Genomic DNA, 11,354 nt, shown 5'->3' on the forward strand with positions numbered 1-11,354 from the left:
AATAAAGAGGACTAGGGATGTAGCTAAGGGATAGAGAGCGCCCTTGGGTTCAATCCCTTGTCCAGTACTACCAAAAAAAAAAAAAAAAAGCAAAATGTTAAGATACAGATAGATGTTGAAGAGTCTGGACATTGTCTTGTGAGAGCCACTAAAAGTTAAACAGGGGAGTAATGAGATCTGTGTCCTATCAGTTGTTTTCAAACAATGAATTCTCTATTCATACAAATTCTTAGAAATAAGAGCTTTAGCCTAGAAGAAAGAAAAGCAGCTTGAGCACATGTGCCTGTGTATGTTTACATGGACATACTCACCCACTACACTCTTAAATACAGTTTGGAAAATTGAGCTTTAGGAGCCTGATACAGAAGATTTGTGGTTAACTATAGCCTCAGCTTCTGCTTCACAGTTCATAGTACCTGGCACATAGTAGGAACTTAATATTTGTTCACTGAGTGAAAGTTCTTGTTTACTACAGAATTTCCAAACAATTAGAAGAAAACTTTAAAATTCTTAACATTCTAAGTAAGTAAGTCTAATTTCAGTTTTCCCTCAACAAAAAGTCTTTCAGAGAATTCTTTTTACATTTGTAAATAAAGTTATACCATACATTGCAAAACTTCTAAGGAATTCATAAAGGCATTCACAAGAAAATTACAGCTGTGGCTCCTTTTGTATCTGCCCACCCCTCTTAGAAATGAATATTTCTCTTACAGTGCTTTCAAAAAAAAAAAAAAAAAAAAACTCAGCCATAATTAATAAATAGGACAATTATTTCAACAGTGAGTTTTGAAAAGACAGTTCAAAAAAGTATAGTCTATTTAAGTAGAATAGATGCTCTTTGTCCATTTAAATGATTTAGTGTATGTACTTTTTAAATTTATTTTAGGTTTTAGTTATACACAAAACAATTAGTCCATGTTTTTCCATTTGGCTCCTACCTAAACCATAAAAAGAAAATTATAGCTCTGTCTTCCCAGGCTGCCAAGCTATAATGAATGTGGTAATAACCATACTATTTCCATGTCATAGGAACTCATAAAAAGAAACATGAAAAATTTATTTACAGCAAAGATATACTGTGAGATAAGGCCCAAAATATATACAAATTCTTAATAATTAAAATGAAAAGCTACTTAAATACAATCTCAGACATGTAACATCACCATGTCCTAGGCTTCTTGCTCTCAAATTTCTAACAACATGCAATCACCTAAAAAGCCACTGCTATGAGAGACCTCTATGCTAGGGACAAGGGTACCCATACTGTCAAAGGTGTTTGGTTATCTGTAAAGCAAGTATTATTCAAATGTGTAGTCCTGATTAATAACTGGTTGCTGTTATACTGGCTTTTTATGAAAGCATATTACTCATCCAACCAGCATGATGATGAACTTTGGTTTCTTCACCAGAAACATGCTGATGCCTATATGGACTGTTGTAATGAAGAGTTCATTATCAATAGACTTTCAATAAATGACAAGATTACAACAAATTCTTTTAATGACTAATCACTAGACTGGACACTGTAAGCACTAATAATATAAAAAGGTCCCTGCTCTTAAGAAACTCAAAAGAGTCCATAGGCCCATGCACAATCTTTCCTATAGGTCAACTTTTTAGTTTTTTCCTGATATCAAACAGAAGGGAAAAGTTCAAAAGGAAACAATGACATGTTTTTCAAAACACTTCAAGTTTATAAATGTATTCTAGTATATATCAAAGTTTCAAGCAAATAATTTTGAATCTCAAATGAGAAATCACAATAATCAGAATTTAAAGGAAAAAAAAAGGTTTTAGTCCAAAGTGAAAATGCAGATAACACTTATTTTGGTGGATCTGTATTGATGCCATATTTTTCCTTGAGAAGCTTCAACTGTTCCTCCTTCTTTTTGGTGTCCATTTTCTGAAATGCCTGGAAATGTGGGAAGCACCAAAGTTAATAGGTACAAATCTACAGCTAAACGAATTTCACCAAAGAAATAGCCAAAAAACCTCACAAAAAACAAATAAACAAAATACAAGCCTTACATTGCCCACCCAGGTACAGTTCCACATTCATTCTCTTATCATGTGATAAGAACTTTGCTGTACTTACCCTGTTAGCATTATAGTATAAAACCACGAGGTATCTGTTACAAACATTGAATCCTGATAGGTGGTCACATGCATTCTTGGCATCAAAGATATCTTCATAGACCACATAGGCTGTTCCTCTGGTCTCAGGTGTATTCCCCCTGCAAAGATAAAGTGAATGAAACTAAAATACATATTTACCCAAACACTGATAACTGAATAACTTAACTTTGCTGTTGTTTCCCCCTGCTTGCTGGCTTTGCCAGGGATCTAACCCAGGGCCTTGGGCATGTTAGACAAGTGCTCTACCACTAAGCTACATCTCCAGTCCTTTAACTGTCTTTTTTTTTTTTTGTACTGGGAATTGAACCAGCGGCACTTTACCGCTTGCCTAGGCTGGCCTCAAACTTATGATCCTCGTATCTCAGCTGAGTCACTGAGATTACAGGTGTGGGCCACTGTGCCTGGCTAGCTATCTTTTAAAGATGGTAAATGAAGTATATTTATTTAAGTACTTTGAGATCAACCTGAAAACCATCAGAGGAAATAAACAGATGGGCATAAGCTTGTAATTTCTTAAGTTAGATATTTTATTTTCATTTTCACTTTAAGTAAAAAATTTATTGTTTTTATTTATTGTTATATTAGTGATACTAAGAACACAGCTACGAAAGCACTATTAGCAAGCAAAGAATTAGCTTGAAACTCTCACTGTCTTCATGTTCACTGTTTTAGTCTTTTTTTTTTTTTTTTAAGTGGTAAGGGGTTACTGGGGATTGAAACAAGGGGTGTTTAACCACTGAGCCACATCTCTAGCCCTTTTTATTTTTTATTTTGAGACAGGATCTCACTAAATTGCTGAGAGTCTCACTGAGTTGCTGAGGCTGGCCTTGAACTTGTGATCCTTCTGCCTCAGCCTCCAGAGCCCCTAGGATTATAGATGCACTACTGTGCCTGGCTCCACTGTTTCAGTCTTAAAGTAAATAATACCTAGGAGTCATGACTCTTGTTAGTCAGCAAGGAGAATTCCTTTTTTTTAAAAAAATAATTTATCTTTTAGTTGTAGTTGGACACAATATCTTTTATTTATTTATTTGTATGTGATGCTGAGGATCAAACCCAGGGCCTCGCACCTGTTAGGCAAGTGGTTTACCGCTGAGCCACAACCCCAGCCGCTTCCTTGTTTTTAAAGACTTTTTTTTCTTCCTCACTCTAATTTAATTACAGAGGTTGAGAATCCCTTATCTGAAATATTTAGAGCCATAAGTGTTTCAGATTTTAGAGTCTTTTCATAGTTTTTTTTGTTTTGTTTTGTTTTAGCTGAGCATTCTAAAAACCTGAAATCCAAATGCTCCAAAATCCAAAACTTTTTTAGTGTCATGTTAGTGCTCAAAAAGTGTTAGATTCTAGCTGGGTGCAATGGTGCATGCCTGTAATCTCAGTGGCTTGGGAGGCTGAGGCAGGAGGGTTTTGAGTTCAAAGCCAATCTCAGAAACGGTGAGGCACTAAGCAACTCAGTGAGACCCTGTCTCTATATAAATACAAAATAGGGCTGTGGATGTGGCACAATGGCCCACTGCTCCAGGGTTCGATCCCTGGTATCCCCATCAAAAAAAAAGTTTTGGATTCTAGGCCAGGAGAATATCAAATTCAAGGCTTGCCTCAACAATTTAGACATGGTCTCAAAAATCTTAAAAAACGGCGGGAGGTTGGAGGTATAGCTTGGTGGTAGAGTGCTCAGGACTGAAAAAAAGTTTTGGATTTTGGATTAGAAATGTACAACATAGGGGCTGGGGATGTGGCTCAAGCGGTAGCGCGCTCGCCTGGCATGCGTGCGGCTCGGGTTCGATCCTCAGCACCACATACAAACAAAGATGTTGTGTCCGCCAAGAACTGAAAAATAAAAATATTTAAAAAAAAAAAAAAAAGAAAAAGAAATGTACAACATATAGTTTTAATCCTTAAAGACAAGACAGTCTTCATCAATGTAGGAAATAAATATTCCTCAATAATATTTTACTAGAGTTTAAACCCATAAAAACAAAACCTATTTTGCATGTCTAGGGGAGTGGGTAGGAAAGGAAGGAAGATGGCCACCCAGGAAGATGGCCAAACTTATAAATGACATATGGGAAGGCAGCCAACCATCATCCTTTATGGACAAGAAAGGAAGTCCTCTATGAACAGTTAATAGTTTCTTCCACTTTTGCTAGATTCTTTAACTTTGTAAAATGTAATACAGTTAGTCCCCTACTTTCATATATTAATTTTATTTATTTGTTTATTTATTTATTTATTGGCACCAGGGATTAAGCCCAGGGGACCTTAACTACTGAGCCATATCCCTAGTCATTTTTTAATTTTGAGATAGGGTCTCACTAAGTTACTGAGGCTGGCTTTGAACTTGTGATCCTCCTGCCTCAGCCTCCTAAGCTGCTGAGATTACAGGAGCATGTCATGGTGCCTGGCTCATATATTCATTTTAAAAACAATCCAAACCCTAATGCATTACATAACCCTGTCTGGCTGAGAAAAAGGGCTTGGCTTCTGCTAAGATGGGGGTATAAGTACACTTGTGAGTTATCTATAAGCCAGGACAGAATGCTGGAATGGGGCTAGAAGTGGAAGCTGGAACTTACAGATACCAGGACTGATTCTAGTGTAGGTGTTCCTTGCCATGCCTTCTCTTAAATTCATAAATTTGTCCTGAGAGATGTAGGGAAGTGTGAGAAACAACAGGAGCACTGAATTGCATGCAGGAGACAGTCATGGGCTTGTTAGTGGGGACAGTGGACTGAGATCCCACGCTGCTAAAACTCTAATATAATGAAGATGCCTCCTTGCCTCTGTCTGGCTGCAGCCACACAACTGTGGAATGAAATTTAAGACTGTGGGATGATTCACCATCTGCCACAGTTCCTATAAGGGGCCAAGAAAAGGTACCAGACCCACGGTAAGGGGAGGTATCTGCTTAGATTTGATCTAGGACAGAATTCCAGTGTAGGCCCTGCTCAGAGCTTATGCTTCCTACAAACAGGAAATGGAACAGGTATACAGTATGGGGGTGACCAGAAGGTACCAGTGTCAATGAATGAATGAATGAGCTTACTTTGTTAGGTTGTATGGGCCTTAAGAAGGATTTTATAGGATCTTTACTACTGTTTGGGAATACTATTAACTCTTTTTTTTTTTTTTTTTTTTGCGGGGGAGGGGGGATACTGGGGACTGAACTCAGGGGCACTCGACCAACTGAGCCACATCCCCAGCCCATCTTTGTATTTTATTTAGAGATTGGTTCTCGCTGAGTTGCTTAGCGCCTTGTTTTTTTGCTGAGGCTGGCTTTGAACTCGCAATTCTCCTGTCTCAGCTTTCTGAGCTGCTGGGATTACAGGCATGAGCCACCATGTCCCCTCTCCTTTTTTTTGGTGGTGCTGGGGATTGAACCCAGGGCCTTGTGCATGCCCCTTTTAACAGCTCATTTTCAAGAATGAATCAGGTATGGAAGTTGACAACTGCCAAAAAAAAAGAACAAAAAACAAAACAAACAAAAACCAGATTTTTAAGTTCTTTAAGGGCAAAGGTTATTTTATACTTCATTTTATTCCCACAGTGCCAGGTATAGAGCAAGTGCTAATATGTATTTGAAAGGTAGAGATCTACTATCTCCTATAAATTCTTTCATATGTATGTTTTCCGGGAAGCTATTTCTTCTTCTTCTTTTTTTTTCTTGTTGGGGAGATAGAGTACCAGGGATTGAACTCAGAGACACTCAACCACTGAGCCCCATCCCCGCCCTATTTTGTATTTTACTTAGAGACACGGTCTCACTGAGTTGCTTAGCGCCTCACTTTTTTGCTGAGGCTGGCTTTGAACAGCCTTTGGAGCCTCTGGGATTATCTTTCTTCCTCTTATATCTTCTTAAGAGCTAAAACAGGGGTAGGATTATTTTATTTTTGCAGTACTGGGGATGCAACCCAGGGTCTTAAACATCCTAGGCAAGTGCTCTAGCACTGAGCTCAACCCCTATCCCCTAAGCCCACGTCAAAGACTCTCCATTTCAAGTGTCCTAGCCCTAATTTTCAACCTCATACCTTAAAAGCATTTTTTTAAATATTTTTTTTTTGTTGTTTTTAGCTACAGATAGACCCATTTATTTATGTTTCATTTATTTATTTTTATGTGGTACTGAGGATCGAACCCAGTGCCTCACACATGCTAGGCAAGTGCTCTAGCACTGAGCTACATCCCCAGCCCTAATTTGGATTTTTAAAAGCATTTTATTTGGTAGACACATAGGTTAGACACTAACATTTTTTTGATTGGTGGTAAAAACTTTAAAAGAGAAAATAAGAAAACCTCATCAAAGTCTCTTTGAGCTTCAATTTCTTCATGTGTCATAATCTGCCCTACTCACGTGTGATTTTAATAACCAGAAAAGGTAACAGTATATAATGGTTTTAAAAAGTATAAAGAACCAAATGTTTGCTACATGTCAGATAAGGTGATCAATCATCCTGGTTTGCCAGGGTCTGTCCAGGTTTCAGCACTGAAAGTTCCATTCCAGAAAATTTCTCAGTACTGGGCAAACTGGGAAGGCTGGTCACCATAGTTCTAGGTCCCAAGTAAGCAAGAGAACTTGATCACAGTGAAAACAGCAAAAGCTGTTTCTCAATCTATAATCAAGACCCAAGTTTCTGTACTCCAATTTTTTGCGAATTAATTCAATAATCATATTGCATTCTTCCTATTGGATAGGCACTAGAACTACAATGAAGGTAGGCATCATCCCTTCAAGTAAGAGAAAGATATAAGTAAATAAACATGAACTAATTATGAATCATGAGAAATTGTAAAACATAAAAATAAAAGCCAGGTATGGTGGTGCACACCTGTAATTCTACCTACTGGGAAGGCTGAGGCGGGAGAATCACAAGTTCCTAGCAAGACTCTGTCTCAAATAAAAATATGAAATAAAAAGGGCTGGGGATGTATCTTAGTGGTAGAGTACCCTTGGATTCAACCCTCAGTACAGCAAAATAAATAAATAAAATTAAGAACAGTTGTGAGGGAGATTAATGAGGAGAGATGCTTTAGCTTCAGTGGTCAACTTCTTTGAAAAGGTGACACTGAAGCTGAGAACTACAGGATGAGGAAGAGCTAGGTATGAGAGGATCTGGTGATAACTATCCCAGATAGAGGCCCTATACTATTCTGTGCTCTTCAGAAGATGCCCCTACTTCAGTACTTGCCCTTTCATTTGGATTTCTAAAACATTCTCTAACTTTTATTTATTTACTTATTTTATTGGTTGTTCAAAACATTACAAAGCTCTTGGAACAACATATTTTAATGTCAAAGAACACTGAAAATAAATAGAAAATCAAAATTAGGAGAAAATAATGTCATGAAGGGACTAGACAGCAGTGTCAAAAGCCTCAGAGAAGTTCAAGAATTGAACACTGCGATTAAAAAGTCTTAGTAAATAAAAGGTCTTTCAGCAAAGTGCTGGGGTGGAAATTTAGGTTTGAATGTCAACATAGTCCATGTACCCCAAGATACAGGCAAAATGTTATATGTATTCTGTGGAGAGGACCCAAAGCTCTTAGATACTTCGAGAAGTGAAATCTCCAAAAAGGACAGCTGATTTACAGCACTTCCATTTTCACTGCGATATGAATATCAATGATGGGACATTGCCAACTCTTGGTTTACTCCTCTCTCTGGAGTGATGGTGAGCATTCAAAAGGAGACAGTTCTAAAAGCTGGAAAGGAGCTCTCAGGTCACAAATGAAGAGAAAACCAAAGAGTTAGGCAACTTGTCTCATGGCTAGTAACAAGGCCTTAAGTAGAATCTTGTCTCCTGATCCCTAGACACCATTCTCTGTGAATGAAATATGACCAAATATAAGAACTTTAGAAATCCCTTCATTGGGACTTTTACGTGGCAGAAGCTATGGTACCATGAAGTAAAGAGGTTCAGTTTAGAACCAGAAGATTTTATCACTAAGCACTGTGTGAGATGAGAAGAATACTTGGACTTAAGGGCCTCAGTGGTTTCACCTGTAAACAGACAACATCACTGCAACATACAGTACAGCCTTGCTGTCAGCTACAATTCTGAGATTATAGATTATGCAATCATTTTTTTTAAATGACATTTCAATCTCAGTAAGACTCACACTCTGATTTGACGAATAGGTCCATATTTCCCAAATATATCATACATTTCTTCAGCTGTGATTTTGTATGGTAAATTTCTTATATATAAAATCCGATTTACTTCAGGTGGAAGTCGAATCTAAAATGAAAAATATGTACAGGTCATTTTAATGATGGCAAGAGTGCTACCATTAAAAAAAAAATCTCAATGATACATAATAATAAAATGCCAAGAATTAGAGGTATAATCTGATGTTACTAAAAATGCAATGATCTTCAGCAAAACAAGAGAGCATTGATTCTAAGGGAAGACCATTAGTAGGAACTAAAAAGGGGCTACTACAAAAACCAGGCTTTTGGTCTCTACAGTTTAACAAGGATTTCCAACTCAACAATTTTTTACTCAAAAATCCTTGAAGCTTCAGATCACCCTTCTATAGGAAAAAAGGGAACTGTCCTATTTGCCACACAATAAAACTTCCACTAGTAACCCTTCTTTGGATTTTTCAAACTTCTTATATCAATGATCTCTCTTGTCTTTACATGCTTTCCCTCCCCATTGGCTTCTCCTGTTCCGCATATGAGCAGGTGCTCATGTCAATCCTTACACAAAATGCTTATTTGGATCCCTCTTCATTCATACAACAAATACTTAGTTCCTTTTTTATGTTTATACCAGGGTAGGTATTAAGAATAGACAGTTAAAGAAAAAAAGACAAAGAGTTCTGCCTTCTCTGAACTTAACAGCTTTCTCTCTCTCTTTATATCCTCTCTTTTTTTCTTGTCAAGCATATAGAAAAAGTCTATATTAACTGACTCATATTCTTTACTGTGTTGACATTCAAACCTAAGTTTCCACCCCAGCACTTTGCTGAAAGACCTCTTATTTACTAAGAATTTTTAATTGCAGTGTTCAATTCTTGAACTTCTCTGAGGCTTTTGACACTGCTATCTAGTCCCTTCGTGACATTATTTTCTCCTAATTTTGATTTTCTATTTATTTTCAGTGTTCTTTGACATTAAAATATGTTGTTCCAAGAGCTTTGTAATGTTTTGAACAACCAAAAAAAAAAAAAAAAAGAATTAAAAAAAAATATGTTGTTCCACAGGGCTTTATTTATTGTCAACTTCTTTTCTTGACCTGCTGTATACTCTCCTTGACTCTTCATACTTTCTTTGGTCTATGGTGATGACTGTCTGTAGTTAACAAGTTCTATTACATACTAGACACAAATCTGCTCAATAAGTATTTATTAAACTGAAAACCAAAAATATTTAGCATTAAGCTAAGTATTATATTAGTAGAAGATTATGATACTATTCCCTGGGCTGAAGTTGTAACTCACTGGTACAGTGCTTGCCCAATATGTGAGGCACTGGGTTGGGTCCTCAGCACCACATAAATAAATTTTTTAAAAAAGATACTATTCCCTGTCTTCAAACTAACAATGGTAATAAAATGAATAATTACAATAAGGTTTTAGATTTCAAGATTCAAGGTTAAGTTAAAAAATTGACACCACCAATCATAATATATACTTCTCCAGTAGATTTGTTTTCTCACTCTGCTAAGCACCATCTTACACTTTCTCTATGCATACCTTACCACCATCATTCCCTCTCACATCTGAGTTGGACTGTACACTCTTCCCTTCCCATCCCAGGAGATGACCCTGGCTCTTGCTTCTTGGAGAAAATAGATGAGATAAAATAGTAAGCACTTTATATTCCTATCACTGAACCGACCAAACATCATTCATCTATTTCCATCTACATTCCTTCTATTACTATGCCATCCGTTCGTGTACTCAAAACCTGTCTTTCTTCCATACCATGTTTCTTCTAATCTGTTGGAGTATTCTCACTGGAATACAAATACATCAAGTCATGCATCTTTTTCTTTTTTTTTTTTTTTAAAGCCAAGTATCACCCAACTTCTCTGTTCTCTATTCATAACGAAGACTCATGGAAAGAGCTCTTTGTTGTCTTCATTTTCTCAACTTTCACTTCTTTTCATCCTACTACAACCAAGTTTTCATCCAGTGAAATATTTGCTATCATCAAAGTCACACACACAAAAAATATCTACATCTCAACATATCCAAAAGTCAATTACCTGGCTTCATCGTTACTTGAGGTTTTATTTTTAAAATGTCTCCATAACATTCCACTCTCTTAGAATGTAAGCATAAGAACTTTTTGTTTTATTCACTACTGTGTCCCTAGTACCTAAGACTAGTGTCCCGCACAGAGTCGGAATTCAATAAGTAAAACTAATTAATTGCTTCCCAACTCGAAAGCCAAGTACACAGCAGGTGTTCAATAATATTGTTGGACTAATGTGTTAATGAAGGACCCAAAAGCTTCATGAAATGAGAATCCCGGGCTCTAGTTGCCAGTGAACCACAGAGTTGCTTACTCAGGATTAGTCTGTGCTATCGACTTTTAGGCCAAAAAGAAGATCCTAACACCAGATCCTGGGGGGAGAGTCAACAGGCTGCAGAGCCAACCTGTCACTGACGCCAGGAGACGAGGAACTCCAAAGGGGGTGGGGCGGAAGTGTGGTTCAGGCACCGGCCCCCAGAGGACAGGCCCTGGACACAATCCCCCCGAAGGGAAATTCTTACCTTCCCCGTTTGGGGGAAGGAGAAGGGCAGGACCGTTTTGACCAAGGCCGCCAAAAGCCAAGCAGCGAAGTCCTTCCCCTATTCCGCATATGGCCCGGTACTCACGTTCGCCCTCTTGGCCGCTTGCATCGCCATCTTGGCGGGCTGAAGAGGTTACCGCAGCAAACACAGAATTCCTCCGGACCCCTCCGGAATGCGTTTGCCTTCGAGCGCAACACGACTTCTGAGGTAAAGAGTTAACACCCAGATCCCGCCGGAAGCTGTTACAGCACTGCCGGAATACAACAGCCTCACGCCGAGACGTGCTGACGCAGCATCCCACTCTCCCAGTACCAATCTAGCTTGAGATCCAAGACAGACCGGAAGGTAAAAATGAGAGCGCCCAAGACATTTCCGGGTTATGAGCCGGAAAGGGCGGGGCTTGTGCTCTACGAGGGGCGGAGTTCTGGCCGGGGCAGCCATGTGTAGCAAGGGGCCGGTCGGAGGGGTGGGATC

The 11,354-nt window shown here is 38.3% G+C and overlaps 1 protein-coding gene across 1 annotated transcript; it reads right to left on the minus strand.

The window, feature by feature from the left end:
• Positions 1-1,038: 1,038 nt before the first annotated feature.
• On the minus strand, positions 1,039-11,209 carry Sf3b6 (splicing factor 3b subunit 6). The gene is made up of 4 exons (XM_076833136.2): positions 10,965-11,209; positions 8,253-8,371; positions 2,096-2,234; positions 1,039-1,912 (listed from the first exon to the last, which is right to left on the minus strand). The coding sequence occupies exons 1-4, from the start codon at positions 10,992-10,994 to the stop codon at positions 1,823-1,825; spliced, it is 378 nt and encodes a 125-aa protein (XP_076689251.1). The 5' UTR covers positions 10,995-11,209; the 3' UTR covers positions 1,039-1,822.
• Between the last annotated feature and the right edge of the window lie 145 nt (positions 11,210-11,354).

This window comes from Callospermophilus lateralis, chromosome 14 (genome assembly GCF_048772815.1).
Source record: "Callospermophilus lateralis isolate mCalLat2 chromosome 14, mCalLat2.hap1, whole genome shotgun sequence".
Lineage (NCBI taxonomy): Eukaryota > Metazoa > Chordata > Mammalia > Rodentia > Sciuridae > Callospermophilus > Callospermophilus lateralis.